Here is a 27,915-nt window from a genome sequence, read left to right on the forward strand (position 1 = left end):
GACGGGAACGGGCACTTCCGGGTCGGCACCGCGGAAGCAGCGGCGGGCGGGAGCGCCTCCCTGCGGCGGGGCCTCCGTCCTCGCCATGAACATCGACGTGGAGTTCCATATCCGCCACAACTACCCCTGGGGCCGGCTGCCCGCCAGCGTCAAGCAGGTACCGGCGAGCGAGGGTGGGGACTCGGAGCCGGGGGAGGGCGGGCGGGCGGCCCGCGGCGGGGAGGTTGTGGGGCTTTCTGTGGGGAGGGGGGAGGTTGTGCGGCTTTCTGTGGGGACTCTCAGTGGGGAGAGGGGGGATATGGGGTGAGTGTAGCGCATGCAGTGGTGGGGGGGAGTGTGGAGGGCCTGGGGTCTGCATGTGGAGAGGGGTATGGGGGTGCCGACCCTTAGTGGGGAGAGGGGTGTGTTTGAGGGGTGTTTCTGGGGAGAATGGTGTATGGGGGGGGCGAGGTCTGCATGTGAAAAGAGAAGGAGCAGGGAGTGTGGGCCCTCCATATGGAGATGGGGCATACGGGGCAGTGCTGGGCTTGGGATAGAAGGGGGGTATGAGGGGGATGCGGGGTCTGCATGTGAAGAGAGAGAGGTATGGGGGGTTGCAGGCCCTCTGTGGGGAGAGAGAGGGATGTATGAAGGACGTGGGGTGTGCATGTAGAAAAAGGGGGTATGGGGTGTGTGGGCCCGCTGTGAAGGGAGGGTGGATGTTTGAGGGGTGTTTCTGAGGAGAATGAGGTATGGGGGCAGTGTGGGGTCTGCATGTGAACAGAGGGGGGCAGGGAGAAATGTGGGCCTTCTGTGGGAAGAGGAGGGATACAAGAGGATGTAGGGTCTGCATGTGGAATATGAGAGGCGTGGGGGATACAGTCCATCTCTGGGGAGATGGGATGTGTGTAGGGAGTGTCTCTAGGGAGAATGGGGTATGGAGGTGGTGTGGGGTCTGTGTGTGAAGAGAGGGGCATAGGAGGTGCAGGCCCTCTGGGGAGAGGGTGTGTGTGTTTGGAGTTTTTTTGGGGAAGAACGAGGTGCGGGAGTGGTGTTGAGTCTGCATGTGAAGAATGGGGGACGTGAAGGTGTGTAGGTCCTCTGTGGGGAGAGGGGGATGTGTTTGGGGGGTGTCTCTGTGGAGAATGGGGCATAGGGGTGGTGTGCGTCTATATATGAGGTGTGGGGAATACGTGTGTCTGCAGGGGCCTCTGTGAGGAGAGTGGGATGTGAGGGTAGTCTGGGGTCTCTGTGGGCAGAGGGCACTCTCAGCTTGTGCAGGGTCAAGGGTAGCTGAAGCTGGTATCCCTCAGGCAACTCCAAACAGGGTGAGCTGAACCAGGACAGGTGGTGTTGAACAGCACTGTGTTTTGGTAGCCAGGGAATTGTTGCAGTGAGTGGCTCTGGGAAAAAAAAAAAACCTCATGAAATTTTGATTTGCCAGGTTTAATGGGCCTCTGACAGCAGAGGGGAGGTGTTGTGTCAAGTCAAGGGGATGCTCTTGTCTCTAAAGTCTTATGCTGCTTATACTTGAAAGCTGATATTGAAAAACAATTCCTGCTCTTGTGCAAAGGAAGGCTGGAGAGGATGAGTAGTGCCTGCAGGCCCTGAGTAATTGAATTCCTCGAGTTTGAGATTGTCAGTCTGTAAGACAGGCGTGAATGATGTTTTCTCTTTACCTGCTCAGCTGTACTGTTGGCTGCGTGTTTCAGCATAGAAGACATACTAGTATTTAATGCATTATTTACTTTAATTCCTGGAATACTGTTTTGTTTACTTTAGGGTTAGAATGGTCCTTAGTTTTGTATTTGGAGTAAATACTTGTATCCCTCTTTGGATATTTAATCAATTATGTAAAAATCTTCTTTAATATCAGTGAGACAACGAGGAGAGGAAAAAAACAAACCAGGTCACTTGTTGCAAATGTAGAGTAGAAGAGTAATATGAAGAATTTTGAAGGAGTAGTTCTTGAAATAAGGCATTTAAAGCATCAACCAAAGCTATCTTTTTCCTCTTCTTTCATAATAGCCAAATAATGTGCTGTGCTTATGCCTTAATCTTGTGACCTCAGATCACTTGATTGCCTTATGTGAAGCTACAGCTTGAGCTGTTTCATTATTTTTTTGCATGATAAGCTTCTGGAGTGCAGGAGTTGAAGCTTCACATGCTTGGTTTATGCTAGGCTTCTAGGCTAGCTGAATTCTTCAAGGTGGTAAGATGCTGAATGCTTGGTATGTTGTCTAAAAGAAGGTTTAAAACCTTGGATTTGAGAATTAGGTGCTCCTTTTTTATGAGCATGGTACTAGGAAAACAAAATTGAAAGATTATTCCTTAAATCTGCGTTCAATGTATAGAGGCCCTTTTGACTAAAAATTCTTTTGACTTTGTTCAGAGACTGAAGATACTGTCAGTATTGGATGGGGGGAATCCCTGAGTAATGACTACTGCCTGCATATGTTTCCTTGTAAGACACTTTGCAGGGATTTAAGTAAAAGGGGTTTGGTGCATCTCAGGTAAAAAGCCTTTATGTTTTCAAGGGTCTTGGGAACTCTCAGAAGGAATATGAAAGGCAGGTCGTGCTCTATAGCATCCGCAATCAGTTACGGTACCGGAATAACTTAGGTAAGTAAAGAACCAAAGTAACTTCTAGTTGCTACCTAATTCTTCTGTGTGGAAGCCTGCGTTTACTGTAAAACTGCAAGAACCAGCCCTGTTCAAAAGTCCCTTCTTCCCAGAAAATAAATACTTCTAAATGATAAAACATCAAGGAGAGTCTCGGCTTTTGAGTCTTTTTGGCAGCTTTTCTAGCAAAGCACTTCTTAAGGTTATGGAGTTGGTAGGTGGAAATTAATTCCTGATGTAGCTGTGCCACCCTTTTCAAAGAAATTAAGAGATGCTTAGAGAGGATATGACTAGTGAAATAAAGCCTATCACTAGATGAGATGTTGACAGTGGCCCTGACTCTCATGAGCCACTGGCTGTGACTTGTTTGCAGACTTCCGATGTTTTTTGCATTGTCTGCATCTTTTAGTCTTCCCAAAGTAGACAGTAGTTTCACGAATTAAAAGATAGTTTTCTACAGCCCACATCAGTTGAGTTATGAACCACTTCCCGGTAACCCGTAAAAGAAGTCTACTCTGTTCTAAAGTCAGAGTACTCCGAGAGTACTTGTATCATATGTAGAAATCTTTGAATGCTGAATGCCCTGCACCACTCCTTTGTTATTTTTTAGTTTTCTGTCGGTTGTCATTACACTGTTTTTAATCATTTTGTTGTAACTTTTTTTAAAAAATTGAACATCACAGAACAGTGTAATTTCTTTTCTGCCCTTGTAGTTAAGCATGTCAAGAAAGATGAACGTAAATATTATGAGGATCTGTTAAAATACAGTCGAGATCATCTCATGTTGTACCCTTACCATTTGTCTGACATCATGGTAAAAGGTCTGAGGGTAACACCATTTTCCTATTACACGGGCATAATGGAGGTGAGTAAAAACTGGTGAGAATGTCATTTTCTGTCCTAGGAGTGTTGGTGATGGCCCTGTAATGTGTAGGAGGCGGTATCGTGTAGTTTGCTTATTTTTTGGGAAGGGTATGCTGACAAGTAAGGAAGCTTTCTAGAGAACTGCTTGTGCCTGCAGTGTTTTCCGTTCTGCTTCCCATGAGCCTTTCAAGGGCTGGACTTAGTTATATGAAGCCGGGGTGGGACTCACTCTGAGGCCAGTCTTTCTCTTTTGATGTTTGAGATTTGTGACTCTTCACTTCAAACTGTAAAAGAAATACATTATTCTGTTACATTAATAAGCCAGAGAAGATTAACTTTTTACAAACCAGCATACTTGAGTGGATATTCTCTTTTTTTATTCTTTTTCGAAAAGGACACTTAACCATATTAGAAGCTTTTTCAGAAGCTTGATGCAGATCCTTTTCTATGAGAACAAAGATGGTTCTGTCTTCTGTCAGCCCTCTGGCAATTTTCTTTTCTTTACACTGGATACCAGAAGTGCTTTTCCTGTTTGTGTATAGTGATTGCACACATAATGGATTACTTGTTAGCTTATTCTGTTACAACAGTTAGCAATTCCATGTGCTGTTTTTTTGTGAAGACAGATAGCGGATTTTCTTTATTCTTTCAGTCAATGTTTTTCTTGGTAAAGCTTACATTAAACAGAAGTCTTATGTTTTTATGTATTTATTATGTAATGATTGATCCTTTGCAAGTTTGACAAGGTAACTGACTTTTATTACCTAAAAAGTTTGGACCAGGTCATCCTTGAGGTCCCTTCCAACCTGGCAGGCAGAATTTTGGACTTACTTCTCTGAAGCAATGGCTTTCTTGTTGCAACTAAGTTTTCTTGTCTTTTTAAGGATATAATGAACAGCGAAAAAAGCTATGATTCATTACCCAACTTCACTGCTGCTGACTGTAAGTATTATCTAGTTGCATTGCTGCTTGCAGCTCTCAATGAGCTGGAAATAAGAAGCTGCTGAAAACAGATTGGCAGGCATCTCTTTGCTTGAACATTAGTGTGTGAATGAAGGTGTAGAAGCATTTAAATAGGGATTGCGCTGGTTTGAGTACAGGTAGGCACGTGCATACCCTTGTGCAGCTTTGGTCCTGGCTTATTTTGCATTCCTGTTTGCTTGGACTTTCTACTGTCTTACTGGGTACTGTGCATCAACAATCTGAACTGTTGGTTCTTTCCTAGTGTATTATTTGGCAAGTGTTTGGCAGAAAGCCAAAAGAGAATTATGACACTCCTGGATGTGCCAGATGTTTTATCCTGCTTTCTATTATACTGTTGTGGATGTGTAATGGGGAGATTAGGAATGTGAAAATGTTGGACCTAGTAGAAGGGAACAGACTAAGAACAATAGGTGACTGATGAGTTCTCTAGAGCAAAATGCAAGCTGCTGGCATAGGGAAGTGTTAATCAAACCTGCCATGGAAGTTATTTATAGCTAAAGACTTCATTCCTCAGATTTGATATGTATTTAATACAGTTCTCTTTAAGAATAGTGTGTAGTCAGGTGAGGAGTAGCCTGCAGCTTTTGGTAACTGTACTAATTTGACTCTATGTAGTGTTCTTGTTGTCAAAAAAGGTAAGGAAAAACTTTTTTCCTCATTGCTGCATAGCTTGTTGGAAATGATGTTGCTAAGAGTATGCAGAGAGGAAAGGCTTTCCTGTTTTGGATTTTTTGGTAGCAGTTCTGAATGTGGGTTGAAACTAATAAGTAACATTCCAATATCCATTCATTGTTCCTTAATGGTCGAAGGCTAGAGATTATAAAATTCAATTTTGATTTGGCTCAACTGAACTAGATGTTAATCATCTTTCTTAGAGGCTTATGTGGCTGTTTGTACTCCAATTCTTAAGACTTCTAATCCAGTGCATGGTGTGGGATTTATCTGGGGGAAAAAACCTATTAATCAAAATGTGGAATGATTTTATGCTTCAAATTAACAGAACTAGTTATTATCTGTTGATGTGAGTGTAGGAGAGAAAAGTATTAGATTATTCCCTGCTGCTCTAACATGAATGATAATAGATTATTTTTTTCTGTCTCTACAGAGTAAATGAATGGGGATGGATTCTGGTTTTAGATGCACGTGGTTCTCTGTCAAGTTCAGTTAAAACTGAATTTAGCTCCTATATATGACTTTTTATTCTGGGAAGGAGGAGTAGCTAAAAATATTATTACAGAAGTAGGTCTGATTCTTTGAAGAATGTTTTCTATATCTTCAGCTTAAACCTGTCTTAAGAGAAATAAAACATTACTTATTTTTCAGGTCTAAGACTTCTTGGTATAGGAAGAAACCAGTATATAGATCTAATGAACCAATGTAGGTCTTCAAAAGTAAGTTTGTCTTTAGTTTCCCCTCCCTTTCTTTCACCCTTTCCTCATCCCACGTTATTTCATAGGAAAAGAAGAATGGAATCATTTCATGAGCCTGTTTAGTTTGTAGGTGTGGCTAATTGAGTGTGACAAAGTGTATTGCTAATTATATTGTGTTTCCTGAAGTTAATAAAGAGCTTTTTAATTTTAAATCAAAATATACTAAAGAAAAAATCTTCAGTGCTATTTTAAAAAAAAAAAAAATCTTATTTTCAGAGCTATATTTACTCTCTGACACTTGATGTCTCTGAGCCAGTATAAACATGCAAGAACGATACTGGTTCTGGAAGAGTTTATTCTGGGACAACCACCCCATCTAGGTGTCAACTTTTGTAGTATGTGTGTTTTCCTTTGAGATGATGGTTAAGAGTCTGAACAGTCGTCCTTGCACGTGAACAGCATGTGTGGAAAACATAATAACTGTTGATTGAAGTAGGAGCTTTGGTTCCCAATGATTCCTTTCTTTCTTCAGGAAACTCATAAGTGCTCTTGCAGTAGCTTCGTAGTGCGCCCTCAACCAAAAACGTGCTTACCAAGAAATGGAATTGCTAGAATGAACCAACAAGTAATGGCTCTGCAATGGAAGAGAAATTATTTAGGTCTATAAACAAATAGTACGATCCCGTTTCTCTTTCTTGGACTGAAATTCAGCATACCTTTTTAGCGCCATGCTTATTGAGAATGTGGGGTGCTTTGTTGTTTAAAGTAAATGAAATGTCCCTAATTTTTTAAATTAAATAATTAATTAAATATCTAAATAATTTCTTTAAAATCCCTATTTATGTACTTTGTTTGCTGTGCTCTCCTACCTGTTCATATCAGAAAATGTCATGAATAGTTTAAATTTGGTCTTGATATTAATGTGTTGGAATAGTGTGGTTTTTAGTGATACATAGCATAGGGGCTTAGGTGCAGATTTAACAATTGGATGTAATTTTTTTTTCCTCCCCATTTTTATGTGTTTCAAGGGATGAAAGAAGCATTTTTTCTTTCTGAACAAGGATATGCTTTTACTAAATGGCAAGGCTAATAGACTATATACACAAATACTATGAATATAATGTATTTAAAAATGGATCATTATAAAAATCAGCTTATATAAAGGTAAATGTTTGTCTGCACGTGCAAAATGCTCTTGATTACTATCTCAAATGGACTGTACCACTACAGAAATTTTTCAGAAGGAAAACTGCTCATGATCTCTTACCCATGAAACCTGTGGAGATTGCTATAGAAGCATGGTGGGTTGTACAGTCCGGCTACATCACTGAGGATGACATAAAGGTATTTTAGTAGGGATAGCATCTCTAATTTTGGTTTAATATTGATAGTCCCTGAAAACAGCAGCTTCCCTTCTGTGCTATCTATGGTGCTGAGGTGGTTTTGTGTCAACCAATCTATGGTAACTAATGTGTGTGATGATGTACTTTGTAGGGAACAAGCAACAAAATATACTTTCTTAAACTTCATAGTTGAGCCCTGACAGCTCAGTTTTGACTGAATCTTCACCTTCAGAATAATTAGAATCGGTGTCAGTAGACTTTATTTTATATATATTGTCATTGTTTCTGCTCCTTGTATGTTCTTATTCTTCTGCATTGTTTGCATGTGAAAGATTTGTGAGCTGACTTAATTCTACTTCCAATCTCAGTTTCTTCTGGCAGTCACCTAGTCATTTGATCTGGATTTAATTCCTTCTAAGGAAGTTATTTGTTTAGATTATAACATATTTAAAGCAGTGGTGGATTTTGCTTTTTTGGCTATTATTTGGAATACCTTGGGCAGTGGCTGCCTATATTCTGTTGCCACCGACCCAGAGTAGTTATCCTGTCCGTTACAATATCGAAGTAATGGATGTCTTTCTAGAATGGTTCTGCTTGTGAGGTTGAACACTTAGTTTGGAAGTTTTAAAGAGCAAAAATGCTGTGGGCTTCACTTGCCAAATAGCTGTGCAGTTAAGTACCATTCCTAGAGCATGTGTCATTTTGTGCAGGGACAAGAGTAAAAAATTTTAAGACTTTAACAGCAACTGTCTTGAGGCTGGAGTGTTTTTGGTTATTTTTGAGCGATATTAAATAAATTGCATAGGCTCAGTTCTACGAAAGACTAATATGATTTCATTTACCTAGATTTGTACTACGTCGGAGAAGTCTGCTATTGATAAGATAATTGATTCAGGTCCTCAACTTGCTGGTTCATTAGACTTCAATGTAGTTCACAGTAAGTGTTTAATCGGCATTCCTTTTTCTGTTTGTAGATCTTGCTCAGTAAATTCAGAGGCTGGGAATAAAAGGGGATGTAGAGCTGAAGCATAAGAGGAGGTGGAGGAAAATACTGAAGAACTTGTACATACTGCGGTCTAGAACTTGTAAATGGTTTAACTGTGAGCCATTAGCAGCTGTTGCTCTATTATTGTCTGATTCAACAAATTCTTTAATTTAGAAACTGTCAGTCAAGATTGTAGGGTAGGGGATGTAGATACGGACAAGAGAAACTAAGATTAAAAATGTCAGTTAGTATTCCTGGGTGGTAGAACTTCACTCCTTGCTTTTCAAAGAAGAGGTTTTGTAGTTTTGTACTGTTTAAACACCATGAAAATGGGGCTTAGATCTAAGACTGTCTTGTTTCTAAAAAGCTCTGAAGCTGTTACTGAATGGTGTGCACATCTCCCCATTTCAGTGTAACAGGTATTAGATACAGACAAATCATTAGGCAGGGGAGCACAAGTTCACTGAATAACTCTTCATTGAGACGTCTGTGAATCTGTGTACTGTACTTTTGTTGAGAAATTGAGACAGAATTGCACTCCCTGTTACTGAAGCGGAACAATGCAGTAAAGCCAAAAGTGAGGTAGGTGAAATTCAAGCTCTGGAGTGGATATGAAGCAGTATAGAGCTTAAGGAAATTTGAATTAGGAAAACATTTGCTGATCTTTCTCTCTAGGGGGCCTTGTGTTGCTTGTGGAGGGGGTTACGCTGAGTAGGTTTAGAAGGATCTAACATACCTTTCTACCCTAACAAAAAGCAAAACAATGTACAGACAGTTAATACCATTGGGAGTCCAGGGTGGGATTTTATCGGGAAAGAGGTCTGTTCAAACTATGATGCCATCAATACATTTCACATATAGTAAATATGGATGTATCAGCTGTGAGACCCGAACATGAAGGAGAGGAAACATGAGCATGAGGAAAACCTTCTTAGAGTGACAGAGCACTGGAACAGGCTGCCCAGGGAGGTCATGGAGTCTCTTTCTTTGGAGATGTTCAAAACCTATCTGGGTGTGCTCCTGTGCATCCTGTTGTAGGTGAACCCGCTTTAGCAGGAGGTTGGGCGTGAGATCTCCAGAGGTCCCTTCCAACCCCTCCTGTTCAGTGAAAAACAGTGAAAAGCACCCTTAGCCTGTTGATGGCTTGTCATGTCATCCTGATTCATTAAAGGTAGTTAGATATGCATTGGTTTGCTGCTGCCTTGTGCTGAAGTGCCCCAGTATTAATTTTTGAAGTTGTATAAAAAAGACTTTCCATGAAGATTTGTGGGAAGGACACATGAGGACCATAAGAACTGATGTGATTAGGTTTGTAGCCTTGCTATAAAGTATTAGAGTTCCGGTCTGAGTTAGAGAAGAACCAAAATGCAGCCAACATCCTCAGGTGACAAAACTAAGAAAAATCCCCCACTTCCTGTCAGTATAGTGTTGGTGGTGAAAACTAAGTTAACATTTAGACAGGGATACACTCATCTTTGTAAAATGTAGCTGCTTCAGTCTGTGGTCATTCTACTGGGCTTATTTTTCCTGAAAACACTTGTAGAGCTCCAAGCATACTGCCTCAGCCTGCAAGTAAAGAGCTCTGGTTTAGGGTGACACCTATTTAATAGTAGATGTGGTTTATTGATCCATGCATTGCAAAGTAATGTTCTACTGGGGAGACTATTAGGAAAAATTACTTTAAATTCTGAATTGGCTCATGGGGAAGTTTACTTTGTATCATTAGTACTCTGGAAAATGCTTTTTTTCTAAAATGATGTGCTTTTATTTCTAAAGGTTTATATAACAAGGGATTTATTTACCTTGATGTACCAATATCTGATGACAGCTGTATAGCAGGTAAGTAAATATTTAATAGCACTGTACTTGTGTTTTCTTGGTTTCATTTCAACTATCCAGTAGTTCTGTCTTGGAAGCTGCCTGTCTGCATGCATAGGTTTGCTTAAATGAAACATTTGAGCTATGAAATTTCTTCTTGACTGAATGTTTGCAACCCTACAACATTGTTTTTACGTGGGATTTATTTAAACTTGAATTTTTACTGGTTTTTGTATAGATATTTAGATAAGATGAGATTCTTTTTTAAAGAGTCATGGGTTGAATTAGTAAGTTCCCTCCCATAAGCCTGTAATGAAAAGGAAAAACAGCATAGAGAAACATAGTTGCCTTACCAAAAGGACATGGGTATTTGACTCTGATTTTCTACACAAACACAACTTTTTTTATAGATATTGATTCCATCTTTCGTGGACTTGTCACCTCAGTTATAGTCATGTGCTGTGTCTGAAGACTATGCAGGAGCTTAAGCTAGCACAACATGTGGCTCTCCTTTGAACAACTCATTATGCCGTGCTAGGTCTCAGCGGGGGATGGTTCTGAATTCAGTGTAATTTGTAAAGACGTAAATTGTTCAGAACCATAGAGATCGGTTAAGTGAAAGTACTCTAAATACAAGAGACGTACTGCTTAGATAATAGCTTTGGGACTCTCGGCTCTATTTTTTTGTGTGATTTTTGTGTCCCAGTCCAGTCAGAGCCATGATTTAAACTCCATTCACATTACAAAATCATTTTATGGGCTGGATGACTCGAAATTCTCTGTAGTGGATGAGCTGGAGACTGCAAAGCTGTGATGCAAGGCAGAGTGGCTTTAGTTTTTATAAGAAAACACATTGACAACTGTTACTTTTCTTAAGGAGTGGGAGAATTTTAAATGCTCTCTTCAGGCTTTTATTCTTTGTGACTTTGTGGGAAATCCTAGAAGTTACAGGTATCTTGATGACTAAACAAGTGTAAATTTATTTTTCCACTTTTATGCAGTTTCAGTTCTATAAAGTAAGTTACAAACTGTAATTTTGCAAGTAATTCTTCTTTTTAGTGCCGCCGCTTGAAGGTTTTGTGATGAACAGAGTGCAAGGTGACTATTTTGAAACACTTCTGTACAAGATATTTGTTTCAATAGATGAACACACTAATGTGGCAGAGGTGAGTAAAACTTACCCTGTGTCAGGGAGATGGCAAAAATTGAAAGAGGCCCAAAGCTTAATGGGATTTTTATTTAGAGGCATTGCCAGACTTAAGATCCAACTTGTTTCTTTTATCTTGAATATAACTTTTACAGTCCTTCAGGCTTGGAGGAATGCCTTCAATTCAGTGAAACAACTCCATTGGCTGGAATAAGTTTATACAGGGGTGACTAATGTAGACTGTTTTATATGAGCTAGAACTGGAACAGTCTGTATTGCTAGTGTGAATTAATCGTATTTTAATTTTTTTCTTTGGCAGTGAAAATGTGCAACTTGTTGGCTTAAAGCAGGAATGTAATTTTTGAATAAGTATTTGTAATTTTAATATGAGAAATATGTTGTCATAATGTCATTCTCAAAACTTGGTGATTAAGCATCTGAAAAATACTCATTAAATATATCCAGGATTTATTTTGTTCTCTGCATGTCTTCTGATATATGTGATTAACCTAAAAATTACACAGTGGAGGGTAATCTCGTATTTCTTTTGCACGCTTTCAAGTGGGACAATTCTGAGACTTCACCCTCTTTTATCATCACTTTTGACAAAGAAAAAATTGCTTGTGCCAGTACAGGCTGGGTTTAAAAATAAAGAAAAACAACAAAAAGATGCTGAAGCCTGCAGTTGGTGAATTATCCTGCATTGTTAATAATGTGCTGTTTCTTTTTTTTTTTTCAGCTTGCAAATGTCCTAGAGATAGACTTATCTTTAGTAAAGGTATGTGTCTATGATACATCTGTTGAACTTGATGTGGAAATTTCACTGTCTTGCAACCTGGTTTCATATGGCAGTTGCTTATTATGTCTATGTGTTTCTTCAGAATGCTGTGTCCATGTATTGTCGGTTAGGCTTTGCTCATAAAAAAGGCCAAGTAATAAACCTGGATAATCTTCATCCATCGTGGAAGAATGTTCCTTCGGTAAACAGACTGAAGTAAGTGTCTCTGTTCTTTCACAAGGCACATTTTGCTTACTGAGGAGAAAGCTAGAACCAAAATCTGATTGTAGAGCTATTGGTTGCTTTCTTTGAGTTGTGTAACAACAAATGTCCCTTGGCTTTCTAATGTTGATCCTCTTTTTAATCTGAGGATAAGGGGTAGTAATTTAGCCTGTAAGTTCAACGTAATACTTTTGTTGCTGTTACTTAATGCTGGCTTTTTCACCTTTAAATGCCTAGTTTGAAGCACACAAGCGTACAGTTTAAGCTTCTGTGGCCAGAAATAACAGCTGTAACTGTGCTAGTACAGAGACAGTGTCTTTTGCAGTGCTGTCAGGGAATATTTATGTGAAGATAACTTGCTTTTGCTGTCAGCTACCATTGCAGTTCTGTCACTGATGCTCACATATATGAATGTCGCATCCTGGGCAAGCGATGTTAATACTGGTCAACAATGGGTTCTCCAAGGTGGAGTGCTAAGTTGCATTGATTAAGAATTGTCAGGCACTTCTAGTTCACTGTTTATTAAGCCATTTAAAACTACCGATGTGCATGAGTTTTCTTTAATGCTAACCGGTCTGTGAAAACAGAGTTAGATTTTTTTCCGTTGGATTCTTCAACGATGGTGGTTTGATTTCTCAGATCTCTTTAAAAATCTGCTATTTTCAAACCCCCAAATCAACTTCTCTGCTGAAGCTAAAGCAGGACTCTGAGGGATGTCAAGTTTGATTGGCTTAGGGCTTAGAAGTTTTGAAAGGCATGTATTGGGTATGCCTGTGCATGGGCTACTAGCACTGGAAGGCAGAGATAGTTCTCTGGTGCTACAGTGACCGATAGATGTGGATTTTAATTCACATTAATAGGAGTACTTTGGACCCTCAAAAGATGCTGCTTTCATGGGACAGTGGGGAAAACAGAAGTCCTATTCAGGAAGCTGGGTCATCAGCCACAGATACAGATACCAACAGTCAAGATGATCCAGGTTAGCACTAACAGTAAATTTTAATACATTAGGATCGATTACATCTGTGTTTCTAGAGTGCCATAGGCTGTAAAGGTGTCTAGAAACAAGTAAAACACAGATTATGTAGATCCTTTTTCATGTGGAATATACATACAGTGGGGGAGGTGGTATCTACTTCTTGGTTTAAAATTTCTCAGCCAGATAGCTTTTTTTCTGAAGAGGAGGCTGATCTGTATTATGGATATCAGTTGATGAAATGATACCAACCTCTGAGTTTATTCAGTAATGTAGTAGTGATAAGGAATTTCTGTTCTGTTCTATTCTGCATGACAGTAACTAAATAACTGATTGGTAATAGTTTTGACTTAAACTTTGATCTTGTTTTTAAATAAAAAAAAAGTGATCATATATTTTCCTTTTGTTTTCTATTAGCTGAAATAGCCAGTGTGAGCAGCCTGAATCTGTCCAGTGGACACACAAAGCGTATTGCCTTCCTGTTTGATTCTACTCTCACTGCCTTTTTAATGATGGGAAACCTTTCACCAGTATGTCAAAATTGTTCGGTGTATTATGCCAAGAATTAATATGTAGAGTTTTAAAATACTTTGACTTCAATATAATACAGCTATAATTATTTTTAAAAAAAAGTTGGGTTGTTTGTTAAGAATTTTTGTGTTTAATAAAACTTTTACTTGCCTGTTCTGTTATCGAAGAATTAAGACAGTTATGTTTCCTTGTTGCAGAACTTGAAAAGTCATGCAGTCACTATGTTTGAAGTTGGGAAACTGTCAGATGAGAGTCTTGACAGCTTTTTGGTGGAGCTGGAAAAGGTAATCTCTTACATGTTTGGCCAAGTGCTTTTGCAGCACTTGAAGTGTTAAAGAGGCAACCCCCCCCAGTATTATCATTGTGGGAAACTGCTTATTTAGCAATACACTGAAAAGAACAAGCATCATATCATATCAAACCTAAGTGGATCAGTTGCAGTGTTTCTTATTTGCAGCATTTATACCTCTAATGACTTTCAAGAGTGCACTGTGCACGTATATTACTATGGTAAATCTAGTGAGCAATGTTGAGTTCATGAGCTGTCTGCTCACCTACATTAGTGCTTGCTCAATGGAAATATTTTTCCTTTAAGTGAGATGTCTATTTCTGAAAGTCTGCACATCATTTTTGTAGGCAAACTGGACCATTATGTGCTGGAATGTTTAACCTGTCCACCTTTTAAAGATAATTCTTTCTACAGTTGTCCTTCTGGCATTGCCTAAAACAAGTTGTACTTCTGGTTTGTACATGTCCTCTTTGCATACTTTTTGATGTTTGACTACTATGGCTAACACTCACTTTTCATTTAATGGTCTCTGTATATAAGCTGCAGGCTTGTTAACTCAGTTACAAAGTTCTAAATTGCTGATTTGTTGATCTTTCCTTTTATATAACTGATGCTTGTGGAAGCAACCTGCCACTTGTGGGCATTTATTTTATTTCTTATTTAGGTTCAAAGCACAGGTGAAGGAGAAGCACAGCGGTACTTTGATCATGCACTTACGCTGAGAAACACGATACTGTTTTTGCGGCATAATAAAAACCTAGGGGCGCAAGCTGTACAGCCTGATCAACCAAATAATGGTACTGTGAACACTTCTGAGGAAATCCTTCTAAGTTGGTTTACTTCTCTGCTGTGGACTCAGCTTTCTCATTAATCTGCTATTTCAAAAAACAATCTCTATCCTACTTGCTTAAAAATATTTTGAAACCAAAACATCATATTTCATCTTCCTTTGAGCCTTCATTACTGGATCTGTCTGTTGAATGACAGATTTGGTGGTGAAAGCTTGGACTTAACATCTAAAACAACAGATTGAAGCATCATGATGGCAAGACAAGCTGAACTTAAGAGATTGGTTTTGAATCATGTGCTTCTGAGAGCCATAAGAAAGGAGTCATTGTTTGTTCAGAGTTTTTCTGTCAAATAAACATTTTTCAAGGCATGACAGTGAGTGTATTCTTCTAATCACTGTAGATTTATTTTTTTTTAAACTCTCACCTAGCTTCTTCAGGATCTCTGTTTCCTGGGACTGGTAAGTTGGTGAGGAGCAAGCTGTAGTTCTGTGCCCGACAACCTTCTATGACTGGAATTACTCAAATTATGTACAGATTTATTAAAATTCCCACCAATACGTTAAAACTTAGTTGTGGTATTCATGACTTAGCAGGGGAGAGTGAAAATCTGAAATAATATTTTGGGTTGTACACTCCATCTTAATGTATAATTTAAGAATCGTACATTTTCAACATAGGATTTCCCTTGGACCTCTTACGATGTGAGAGTTTGCTTGGCTTGGATCCAGCTACCTGCAGCAGAGTTCTTAACAAAAATTACACTCTACTGGTTTCCATGGCACCGCTCACGAATGAAATTCGACCTATTAGCAGCTGTACACCGCAGGTGAAAAAATACTGGTGTTTTCTCCCCAGTTTCTAGTAGTATAATATCTCGGTAGCTGTGTTTTGGATACATCTGGTAGATGTTCCCTTTAAAGTGACTCAGTTGTTGGCATGTAGAATTGTATTGGAGTTAATCTAAAATAAAAATAGGTTCGTGAGGAAAAATGTGAACACTTAATAAATTAGTTTAATTTATTAACAGTTTATCTGCTCAAGTAGAGTCAATGACAGATTTTGTTCTTGAATTCGTATTCATGGAAAATACTTGACTATCACCTTTCTGTAAAGAGTCTTGCAGTAGTGGATGAAGTACCTACAATGTCATCAGTAGCAGAGTAATGCATTTGAACTGTTGTGGTGCAAAACTATGTTTATATTTGTTTAATATCGTTGATTCTTAGATCATATCTGTACAAATAATAGTTGCAATATTAAGTTCTTTCTAATTTCTTGAATAATTTCTTCAGCATATTGGACCTGCGATACCAGAAGTCAGTTCAGTTTGGTTCAAACTGTATATTTACCATATAACTGGACAAGGACCACCATCTCTGTTACTCTCTAAAGGAACTCGTCTTCGAAAACTTCCAGACATTTTTCAGGTAGTGTATACCTGGGTTTATTCTCCCAAACGTTTCAAAGATATGCTATGCACTATTTAGGGATAAGGTTGAAGTCAGAGTTACAATTCATTAGAGATGCACCTTTTTAGAAGGAAATTTTATGTAGCATCTTGGTTTATTTCCTTTCTAGGTTGTGGAAAAGGAATGCTACTTCTGTCTCTCTTCTTGTCACAATGCGACTCCAGTGTATTTGATCCCACCCCTTTCAACTTCAGTGTAAAATGTGGTACTGCAGTCATTGTGAGTTTAAGTTTGTAAGCCCATCCCTAGAATGTGTTACAAAGACGTGGAAGGGCTATATCGAAACACAGAGACCTGCTGTGCGTTTTCTAGTATCACATAAGAGAAGACCTCTCTATGTATGACTTTGCCTGGTTTAGAAGACAGTTAAGATGATCTGTGATGTCTGTGGTAGAAATTTGTCATGGAGACTGAAGTTCTAGGCAGTAATTCTCCCTGCAGTTTAAATGACAGAATAATTTAATAAAGGTTGTGCTAGGCTGGATGAAAGGTCTCTTGGCCCTGTAGTGTGTTTCTAGCAGTGACTGGAAGTAGAATATGTAATAATTCCTCTTAAGACCTTTCCAGCCCTCCCTGTATTCTGGTCTGAAGCTTCCTGAGCTATATGTGATTTTATATATATAGAGGTTGTCTTGTCTCTGCAGTGATTAGTTGTTCTTCTGAATTCCTTCCAGCCTTCAATTTACCTGACTTCTTAGCATCCATACAGTACTTGGGCAAGGAGTCCCACAAAACAGTACAGGTGATCAACTCGTGCCTGAAAGAGTTAACATGCTGCCTTCTCCCATTCTGTCTCCTAGACGCTGATAAGAATCATAGAATAATTTTGTTGGAAGGGACCTTAAGGATCATCTTGTTCTCCCTCCCCTACTATGGGCCAGGGGTACTTCCCACTAGATCAGGCTGCTCAAGGCCCCATCCAATCTGGCCCTTAATACTTCCAGAGAGGGGGCACCCACCATTTCCCTGGGCAGCCTGTTCCAATGCCTCACCCCCCTCATTGTGAAGAATTTCTTCCTTATGTCTAATCTAAATTTTCCTCCTTCCAATTTAAAGCCATTCGCCCTCGTCCTATCACTACATGTCCTTGTAAAAAGCTCATCCCTGGCTTTCTTGTCGGCTTCCTTCAGGTATTGGAAGGTTGCTATAAAGTCTCCCTGCAGCCTTTTCTTCTCCAGGCTGAACAACCCCAGCTCTGTCATCCTGTCCTCATAGCAGAGGTTCTCCAGTCCTCTGATCATCTTTGCGGCTCTCCTCTGGACCCATTCCAACAGATCCATATGCTTCTTATGTTGAGGGTTCCAGAACCAGACACAGCACTCCAGGTTAGGATAAGGACAAACGTGCCCCAAAGGAACATGTTGTATATTCTTTATACAATGCAAACCTAGGTGGAAGCGGCCATGGCAACTTCTAAACTTGTCCTAGTCAAAAATCATTGTATCTATTGACTTTGATTTGAAGTGCAGCAGACACTTAGCAGCATTTAGGTCTTGCTGCTTACAATAGAATTTGTAAAATAAAGTCGTTCAAATTTATAATTGCAAAGAGGCCTCTGCAGTTTTCATGTCATCATTTGCTGTATATACTTGAGGAGCTAAATACATTCCAATTACATGGAGATTTTCAGAGAGGGATGTGTATTCTTAGGTGTACCTGCACCAGCAGTCATCTCTGGCTCTAGGATTTGCATATCTATTTTCCATTCATCAAACCTCTTTCATGTTTCCCTTCCTTTTCTGATGTAAAAGATTTTGTAGATACTTGTATTTCCAAGACTTACTTTAACATAAGGTTAAATCCGTGCTTCTAGTGCAGAAGGCATTTTCTTAGGCCATTGGTGACGAGCTTGATTCAAACCTTAGTCTGTCATTAGCTTCAGCTACTAGTAACTGTATGATTGTGCACTTCTACTAGTAAAAGGCATTCATTGTTGTAGCCTTGAAAAAATTCAATACTGCTTAAGTCTGTGTGACAGTAGGTCAGGTTTTCTTGTACTAAATGATCTCATGTTCTACACTATCACAAACTTACTGGAGCTTTTATCCACTCTGCATGCGAATGGGAATGCTGCTGCTGCTGTTTGGGAGTGTAATTTTCTTAGGGAACTGTCAAGAAATTTCTAGAATTGTATGAAGATGCAGAGGAAGTCAATCTTGAACTGGGAAAGTAGGAAATTACTTCCTATTCAATATTCTTGTCTTTCTGTCCCCCCCAGCTTTGGATAGGTATTTTGGTGGTTGATATATCTTTTGTTTTTTTCTGTTGATGGTATTAGTTTATCTGGCTTATATTTTGCTTTTAAATTTATGTGGGATTGTATTCATCTATTTACTGGGAGGCTGCTGCAGTGGCCACATGTTTCTACAGAAATTGGTTACAGGCACCTCCTGTTCAAAATAGCATCTTAATTTAGAGGTTGACAAACTTCTGTCTTTACCAGGAATATGAATATGAGTGATCTTTGGTACAAACTATAACACTATAGAGTTTTAGTTACCTGTGGTAACTTCCAACATAATAATAAGCTAATGCCTAACTCTAGTAATTTGCATTGTGCACTTGTATAGTCCATTACCACTCTAAATACTCTTAATTTCTCTTTTCTAGGGTTATGATCGCTTACTAATAACATCTTGGGGTCACGACCCAGGAGTAGTTCCTACTTCAAATGTACTCACAATGTTGAATGATGCTTTAACACATTCTGCTGTTCTAATTCAGGTACAAAGTACTTTTTTTTTTTTTTTAGTTAAGCTTTCACGTGATAGAGGAGATTAATAATGTATGAGAGTCACACTTTTGCCAAGAGCAGAAAAATATGTTTATTTTCTGTACTGAGTGCTGCTATGATCAGCGCTGGTCAAGATGGGTTTATAATTGAATGTATGTTACGTATGCCTTACTGTATTATAAGCAGACATAATAGAGTTCTGCTAGCTAAAAATGAGGTGTGCGTTTATGAGAGTGTTAAGGATATAGGAAACTGGAATGGAAGTGAAGAGCTCACAAACTTTTCAGACAGTGAGGTAGCTGGGAGCATGAACTGTCATTCAAGAAAAGCACTTTTTCAGGGTGCTTGGTATTCAACTCTTACAATAAATTATAGCAAAACATGCTCTTTACTACGAACATCAGAAATGGAATTGATTTGTCTATTTTGGAGAAGTAAAATAGCTCAGTCTTCTGTTTTATCAGTTCAGCTGAACTCTCAGAATTAAACATCTATTTATTTGAAAGGTTAATATTGTAACAAATATAAAATTAAACATACACAAAGGCCCATGTGTGACAGCCTTGAGTGCTCAAAAATATTCTGTACTTAGAGGTGGAAACTTCATTTTGCTCCAGAAGTGCTCAATGATTACAAAACCTACATATAGCAAATAATTGGAGAGAAAAATTGCTCCTTTTTACTGAAGTTTAACTTGTGTTAACTCATGTGCGTGTTAGGGGGGAGGGTAGGATATTTTATTTATTTCATCTAAGCGAGAGCTTTAATTATCTGCTTATTTGTTTCATCAGCTTGACTTGTACTTCTTAAAAGGGAGCATAAGTAGGACTAAGCTAAGCTGAGGAGTATATTTTTCTGTTGCTAATGTAATTTCTCAATGTTCAGGGGCATGGCATGCATGGAATGGGAGAAACAATGCACATACCTTTCCCATTTGATGAAGCTGAGCAGCAGGGAGGTAACTGTCTTCAATGTAATATCTACACCACTATATTTAATTTTCTTGCACGTTACCTTGTGCAGTAAGGTTGCAAGTTGTGCTGACGAGTCAGGTTAGATGAGAAAATTGAAAGAATGTTTAAATGGTTGACAAATCTGTTTTGAGCTCAGATTTCTCAAAGGTCTCTTCCAACCTAATGATTCTATGTGGTCTTCTCCTTGTTATTGTTTCTGCATTAATTGGAATATGTTTTCTGGCCTCTCTTCTCTCCTAAGCACAGATATAAAGAAGTAACTTCCACAAAACCCTCCGAATCTTTCTTTGTGCGCACTTGCTTATTAACTACCATGTTTATTAACTGCATAAATAAATCTTCTGTATATTCTATTCAGAATTCTATTCTGTTCTTAACTGTAAGACAGGCAAAATCAAACCTGAACAAACTTATCTTAACTAGTAGCACTAGGAATTGTTATTGAGTTTTTTTCCCCAGGAAAAGCTTTGCTACTGAAATTTCCTGTTTCTTCAAAGTTTGCCTAGCTCAACTGATTTTGAAAGGCAAGAATTAACATGTTCTGAAATGCTGCCTGATGAGTAGGACAAAGTTTTTGGGTAGTTGAGGCCATAGCCTTCTCAATTTAGTACTGTTATACAAGTATGTATTCTCAGATATGAATCTAAAATTATTTAAGCTACCATTTAGAAGGATCTGGGCAAACTAAAGCTAATTATCCAATTTAGTTTTTTTTTTTAGCTCAAAAGGAGGTACTTTCATATTCACTCTCTGTGGGATGTCTGTCTTCTTCTAACTTGGTACTAGGTGAAAAATATTGAAGGCAGAATCTCTCAAGTTATAGCATGAACAACTCTATGTTGAAAGTCCTTGTTAACTGCTAATACTGTATCCTAATTCTTCAGAATTTCAGATACCTGGAACATGTATCTGGTATTGAGTTTGCTATAAAAGTCTTTGGCACGGAAACAGCTGGGCACCTGATTCCTAGCTGAATATTGCATTCTCTGCTGCCTGTATGTGTCTGTGTGTGTGAGAGCGCCATCTTCTGTTTGTATTTTATTTTTCCATCAGCTCTTTTACCATACTGTAAAATCCCAGTTAGTGCCTGGTGTGGGAAGGCTGTGTTCACTTCTGTATTGTCAGATCTACCAATGTGATCAGTAAGCTGGAGCATTATATGAGAAAAAAATTCAGATAAAAAAACTTAGGCTGACCTAGGTACGAACTATAGGGTTACAGAAGAAGCTTCTTTTAAACTAAGCTTGAATCTGTGTTGTTTTCTACTAGACTTCTCCCGTGTGAACATGGGTATTCATACAGCTTTAAAAATACTGAGAAACAAAGTAGACTTGCAGCATTTTTGTGGCTATGTCACTATGTTGAATCCTTCAAGTCAGCATGCTAACAGGAAGCTGAGTGATGCTTCTGATGGAAGAGGTTAGTTACTACTAATTGTCTGTCTTGGCTGTGTTCCTGTTATTTTGTAGAGTCACTTTAGCAAAGGTGAACAAAGGGTTATGTTTCTTTGATTTGAAGCAGTTCAAAATACTATCCAACACAGATAGTAACCCAATTCTGAATGTAAATCTTTGTGATTCTTCTTTGTGATGAACTCAGAAATAGCAAATACAGACTGAAAAATCACTAGACTAGTGCAATCAACAAGGAGGGGAAAAAGAGGATAATTTCAAAATAATAAATTTTTTGCTTTTTATATGCCAGAACTTAATCTTTCATAAACTTACTGAGGATCCCTGAGAAGCTCTTTAATCCTAAAATGAGTCAGGCCCTATGTTTCTCCGTATTTCTTCCTCCAGTTTTATAGCTACACCATCTTTGGGAAAGCTTATGTTGTGTTCATCACATCAGGCAGTAACTAGACTTTATATTGACTGGCGTGTTCATGTAAGAATTACTTTATCTTTAGGAGAGGCTGATCTGGCATCAGGATCTGATGTAAATGGGAGCACAGAATCATTTGAGATGGTAATAGAGGAAACCCCAATGGATCCTGCAGTCAAGCAAAGCCTTGAAGGTAAAAACGTGATGAATGGCTTGTACTTAACTTTTTCAGTCCAATGAGATATCTTGTTTTTAAGGATCTGAACATGTTGTTCTTTAATTATTGTCTGGGACAGTGAGTGCTACGATAACTGTTGTTCCTCCTTAAAGTTCAGAATCCATTAAGTCTTTGAGTGGTTCAGTAAATGAACTGTCTTAAATGTCTTCTATCCAATGGATCCTGATCTGAGATAAATACTGCTTTGTCTTTTCTTAAAACTTAGTTGACACGTTTTTCTTTCTGTAGTGCCCACAACAGAACAGGAGTGGGTTCCGCTGGAATTATGTTTTGGCATTCCGCTCTTCAGCTCCGAGTTGAATCAGAAAGTCTGCAGAAAAATTGCCACTCATGGATTATGTAGAACAGAAAGGTGAGCTGTAATTTACCAGGTACAGGTTAACAGGTTGTATATTTTGAAGATCTTCTGCAAAAATGATGCCTACAACTTGATGACTATAGAAGCAGAACTGAGCTAAGTTTTATACAGTACCTAATTCTAGTGTGTAAGGTAGTCACTTTTTGGCTCATAGATACCAACTGTAAAGTACAATCTAGTAGTCCTTAGTTGTGGTAAGAGTAAGATTAGACTGTTTTTGTATTTTCTGCAAGGTGAAAATTAATCGTAGCAAACTGTCCATGAATAGATCAGGAAAAAAAGTAAGTTTGGGTGTCTTCCTACTCACTTCCACTTCCTCGCCTGGCAGTCTGTCTTTCCTCCTCCTAATCATCCTACCCCCTGTTCTTGTTCCAGGGGAAGTTTACTGGTAATGCTTTGATGTAAAATGCATTTAGCTCTTATGGAAATTTTCTTTGCTGTTTGTGTCTTATTTACTAAGCTTAGTCATGGCTTATGATCAAGCTATCTTCTGATTTTTAGTATAGCTTTGCTTTATGAAAGATTACTCTTTCAACAATGGGATTTTTGGATTTGTGTTTTTTCTGTGGTTGTTGTTTAGGGTTTGGTTTTTTTTTCCCCCTAGCTATGGTTCTGGAGACCAAAAATAAGCCATGTTTTCAAGCAGCCTTAAGGATTTTATTATAGTAGTTGACCTGCTTTTTAACAGTGTGTCACTAATCTGTGTCTTAGAAGTCATGTTACCAGACTGTCCTTGATAAGAATGAGGCATGATTAAGTCTAAAATATTAATATTTTCGGTAAAATATCATTTTTCAATTGCAATAGTTTCACTTCAGCATTGTAGGAGTGCTAGGGAAAATAGCATGTAGCTGACTAGACTAAAGAGAAGAAGAGCTGAGTCAAGCACTTCTTCAGTCATAATAGTAACAACTTTGTGTGAAAGCTTTTAATGTCACATGATGTTAGATACCACTGGAGTGACTTGTGAGCAAGTTGCTGTGGTGATACTGTACTAGTAAAAATCTCTGCATGCTGGACATTGCTTCTTCTCTTTGTTTTTGACAGCCTTCAAAAACTTTTACATTCCAGTAGAAAGCTGTCTCTTCAGGTCCTTGATTTTGTTCATTCATTCCAGGTAAGGAGCAATAATCCAGATGTAAATAATTCTGTATGATCTGTCATTCCTTTTTTGCCCTTCCACTTGCTATTCTTGGCTGTATAGAAACATGCATGGTTTGTTTTATTTGCTTTTTCTTTAAATGATAACTGTAGTAAGAGCAGTATCAACCTCAAATTCTCCAGATAGCAAGAAGTGAGTACTTCCCTATCTGCTTTCTAGCCTTATCCATACTTGGCTTTTGACTTCTGTGGTTACGTTTTGTGTAATTAATTTCATGTTTTTTGTGGGACTTGCACAGCAAAATTGTTCTTCGCTCCTGCTATGACCCAGCCTATTCTGCAGGTGGCTTGGGTGCTTCCTAGGTATGTTAGGGAGATTTACAGCAAAACATGCATCTGCTCATCTTTTGAGCTTTTATCTGCATCTGTCAACTGTGTTCCTTTGGGAAAAAATAAAACACACTTAAGTATTTCATACTAGTGTACTTTCTGCACTTGTCCTAAGATCCTCTAGAACTTTTTGTTGAATGGGTATGGGTATGTAGAACTGCATACCCTGGGAGGATTTTTAAGAGCACAGACAGAGAATAGGCTTCTTGAGTGACCAGCAAGGAGGAACGCAAGGTCCACAGTCTGCTACAGTTCTGCATGGAGGTATATTCTAGCAAGGTGTGTCCACATGTAATGTGGAAACTGCTTAGCTGCTTTTGCCTTATAATAGTTTTATCTAAGGTTCTATCTTTCCAATAAGGTAGGGAACTTGTAGTATACTTAACCAGGCTGTGTCGTGGGTCCTCTGACCCTGAAACCGCCTCCTTATAAGAATATTGGAGATTACTGGTAGGTTAGCCTTGAAATCATCTATCAGTCTCAAATGACTCCTACCCTCATATTTTAAGTATCTGAGATACATTTTTCTTGATGATGATCTGTATAGAGAGGTGAAAAAGGTCCTGAAATGATTTTTTTTTTCAAGCTCAGAAAACCAAATTTGTGGGAAATAAAACTACTGAAAATACGGTCATCAGTGCCTCAAATGTATGTTAACCTTTCAGCATAATATGGGATAAATAGGAATGTGATAGCCTTCATTTTGCTAGGTATTCCCTTCATTTTGCTAGGTATTCCCTTCATTTTGCTAGGTATTCCCTTCATTTTGCTAGGTATTCCCTTCATTTTGCTAGGTATTCCCTTCATTTTGCTAGGTATTCCCTTCATTTTGCTAGGTATTCCCTTCATTTTGCTAGGTATTCCCTTCATTTTGCTAGGTATTCCCTTCATTTTGCTAGGTATTCCCTTCATTCTTACTACTTAGATTTCCTGAAGGTGTCTTGGAATCCAAGTAATGCATGCACAGATCCATCTGAGGCAACTGTGTGGTCATTTCATGCTTTCCCCTTTGTTTATTCTGTTTTTACTTCCATGATTATTTGGTATTTATGTGATTAAATTAACAGACTTCAGAAACACTAAGACTATTTGCAGATTAGATTAGCCTGTCTCATTCTACCTGTTAAATCCTTCACTGTTTGTCTTGTTTCTAAGATACAATTTTTTTCTTCCTTGTGCTTTCAGGAAGGTATTTCAACACTGGATCAGCTCCATGATGCTGGTTCTTCAGGTTCGCCTTTGCAGCCTATTTCTGCAGATATGGGTGTTCCACTTCCTGCCAAGAATCTCATGTTCAAAGAAGGTGTATTATCTGAATGGAACGGATGGTCCCCTTCCTCGGTTTTTTTCAACCCTGCTTAAGGAACAGGTCAAATAGGGATTGTCATGCATCGATCACTAAATGCCTTTCTTCAGTTATGGTTGATTCTTAGTGCCAACCACTAAGAAGTGTACTGCTGCTGCAGCATAACCCCGTATAAAAGTAGTGTTGCAAAAATGTGTTGTGTTGCAGTATTGGGGAAATGCTTAAACCATCTAGAACTTGTTACTCATTACTGCATATCTTGCTGCAACAGAGAGCTTTTTAGCTGTCAGCACTATTTTTATCTTGAGACAATCTTTCTTTTATAACTAAAACTGGCCTTTCTAGGCTTTCTGATGATTGTTAAATTTCTATGGTGTCACCACAAAATTGCAATAGTAGTTTTCTATGTTAGTTACTCAGACATAAATTCTGTTTAGTTTTGTACTGTATTACTGGAAATCTTTCTGTATAAAGGTAAGAGATTTGTCTCTTCCTCTGAAAGCTCAATGATACCAACTGTTCAAAAAAAAAAAAGTATCATGGTGATACGGGGCATTAAGAATTGTTGAATTCTGTAGTTCACCTTAACACTGAGGCCTTGGCAAATCAGTACAATTGAAAGATTTGATGCTTACGGAAGGCTTAGTTCGCACAGGCTCAAAGGGCTGCTGGTGACTTAAGGCCACTTTGACAATGAGTGGTGCATTTCATCTCTGGCAGAATTTGATGGAGATGCAAAATTGTGGAAGCACTGAAGTGATCGTCTCAGTTCATGGGGTTCCTCACGATAATGGATTCATCTTGCTCTTCATATGAAATCACGAGTGTTTGAGATTTGATTGCACTGGGAGTTAGTCCCTCATTGTTGTTTGAAGCTGGTGAGGATTGCTGTGGGAAAACTCCTGAAGTTGTAAGTTGAGCTGAAGGTAGATAACTATATCTGTCCTGTTGATAAATGTGTGAAAGAACAGAGCTCTTCGGTTTTCATGACAGTCGTCATCAAAGGAAGATAACAGCAGAAGATGTACAGGCAGAGATTTCTCTGGATCTGTTCTCCTTGAACCATTAGCTGCTAATTATGACAAACATTAATAGTGAGCTGTTTAATCTAAAATCATGTTCTGGCTTTACTTGTTGGGGATGATTTTATGTAGTGTAATTTCACTCTGTTTATATTAGGCATTAATAACTTATTGTCTGCTTAAAGAAGTCTGTCCCATTTAGCACACGAGGAGAACAAAAGATGTAATTTGTGAAGACTTTTAACTCAGCTGTCTAAAGTGCTCTGCCAACTCTTATTTGCTGGAACTGCCTTGTTTTAAATAGACATAATTAAAAATGAGACTTAACCATCCTGTCATTAATCGCCTACAATATGTAATAGACCAAGCATCAGTGGCATAGGTAATGCTGAACCATAGCAAGGAGAAAAATGGCAACATTTTGTTTTGTATCCTGTTCTGTATGTCTGTAAGAAAAAAGATAGAAGTTTGAAAAATACAAACATACTGCGATAGGGTAATGCAGTAGTTTCAGTTACAACTGTGAAAATACTATTCCCCCCTTCCCCGCCCCCCATGCTTTATATTACATTCCTGAAGTGTAAGTTTGGGACTTGTGCTCTTAAGAAACTGTAAGTGTGTAATACTTCAGTTTGCTCACTGCTGCCTTTCTACTGATCTGTTTTGATTTTGTAAATTACCAACAGCAGCTGAATTTAGTATTCTGTGTATATTACAGAGCTGAACTATATATATAAAATTGATCATTTACACATTGGTGACTTTTGTACTGGATATATATACTCTCCATAGCATTTTTTTTTAAATTTGCTTAATTTCTGTTGAAAGAAATTACAGAGGAATTGGGGGTCAATCATTTTGAAATGCCAGAGGAAACATTTACTCTGAGAATTTTTATGTGGAGAGTAAGCTGAAATGTAGCACTGTAGAGGATCTAAGCAGTAGATGACGGCTTACACTTTAAGTACTATAGGTATTAAGTGCTACAGTGAGATGTAGTAGATGAACTAGTTTGGTGTCTTGTATTGAATTTTGCCATTCACTGTCCATATGAGTATGTAAAGTGATGATAGCACAAGTTGTATGGAAATTTTGAAAATGGTTGATAATTTCTTGTTCTTGCTGATACTCTTCAGTGTCACTAAATGAAGGATACACTTTGTTATTAGGTTGTCTACAGTAAAGTTTCTGAGTAGCCGTAGTCTGTTCTTAAGAGTTTAATATCCGTAAATCTCTCGGTCAGTGGTGAGAATTACTGACACACTGCATTTTTTATAGAACTCAGGCCACTCTAGTTTAGATTAGTTTAGGAGCTTAAGTGTTCAAGTGTGCATATCTGAAGTTACTGAACAGATTGCAACCAAAGAAGTCCATAAAATACCTGAAACTTGACTACAGCTCCAGTGCTTGCGATGGTCCAGAGGCTTTACTCATAAAGTATGTGACTTTTGTTTTAAATGTGGTGTAAAAATAAGATCTCGAAGATCTTCATGCTGAAAGAATCTATTTTATATAGTATTGCAAATAAAGACAAGTTACATTTCTTTTCTTCAAGTAGTTTTATTGACAGTGGGGAAAATTCGCATGCATTACACTCTATAAACTATCTTAAGTTTTTGTTGTCAGCAAGATTTTTGAGTTGTAGAAGAAAGGTTGACTTTCTGCCCTGGTGCAACTCAAGCAGTAGGTGGATGTACCTGAATATGTTCAGGAGCCAGTGAGAATGCTATACTTTTCTCTCTTTTTTTGGAGCCACGATTACCTCTTCCACAATTCTTTTTTCCTTTCTATGGTTCTTAT

The 27,915-nt window shown here is 38.5% G+C and overlaps 1 protein-coding gene across 1 annotated transcript; it reads left to right on the plus strand.

The window, feature by feature from the left end:
* Positions 1-36: 36 nt before the first annotated feature.
* FAM91A1 (family with sequence similarity 91 member A1) lies at positions 37-27,665 on the plus strand. Its single transcript, XM_069854608.1, has 24 exons — positions 37-157; positions 2,517-2,601; positions 3,315-3,466; positions 4,350-4,407; positions 5,773-5,840; positions 7,050-7,163; positions 8,009-8,099; positions 9,924-9,986; positions 11,025-11,131; positions 11,852-11,890; positions 11,994-12,106; positions 12,973-13,091; positions 13,506-13,618; positions 13,817-13,903; positions 14,573-14,705; positions 15,377-15,525; positions 15,992-16,126; positions 18,779-18,892; positions 19,788-19,860; positions 21,146-21,295; positions 21,786-21,893; positions 22,167-22,290; positions 23,344-23,413; positions 24,973-27,665. The coding sequence occupies exons 1-24, from the start codon at positions 86-88 to the stop codon at positions 25,147-25,149; spliced, it is 2,514 nt and encodes an 837-aa protein (XP_069710709.1). The 5' UTR covers positions 37-85; the 3' UTR covers positions 25,150-27,665.
* The last annotated feature ends 250 nt before the right edge of the window (positions 27,666-27,915 follow it).

The sequence above is a fragment of the Phaenicophaeus curvirostris genome, chromosome 3 (genome assembly GCF_032191515.1).
Source record: "Phaenicophaeus curvirostris isolate KB17595 chromosome 3, BPBGC_Pcur_1.0, whole genome shotgun sequence".
Classification (NCBI taxonomy): domain Eukaryota; kingdom Metazoa; phylum Chordata; class Aves; order Cuculiformes; family Cuculidae; genus Phaenicophaeus; species Phaenicophaeus curvirostris.

Coding starts and splice junctions, on each gene's coding strand:
- FAM91A1 (XM_069854608.1), top strand. CDS start 86: ATGAACATCGACGTGGAGTTCCATATCCGCCACAACTACCCCTGGGGC. Junction 2,602..3,314: donor ACGGTACCGGAATAACTTAG/GTAAGTAAAGAA, acceptor CTGCCCTTGTAG/TTAAGCATGTCAAGAAAGAT. Junction 21,894..22,166: donor AGTCAAGCAAAGCCTTGAAG/GTAAAAACGTGA, acceptor TTCTTTCTGTAG/TGCCCACAACAGAACAGGAG.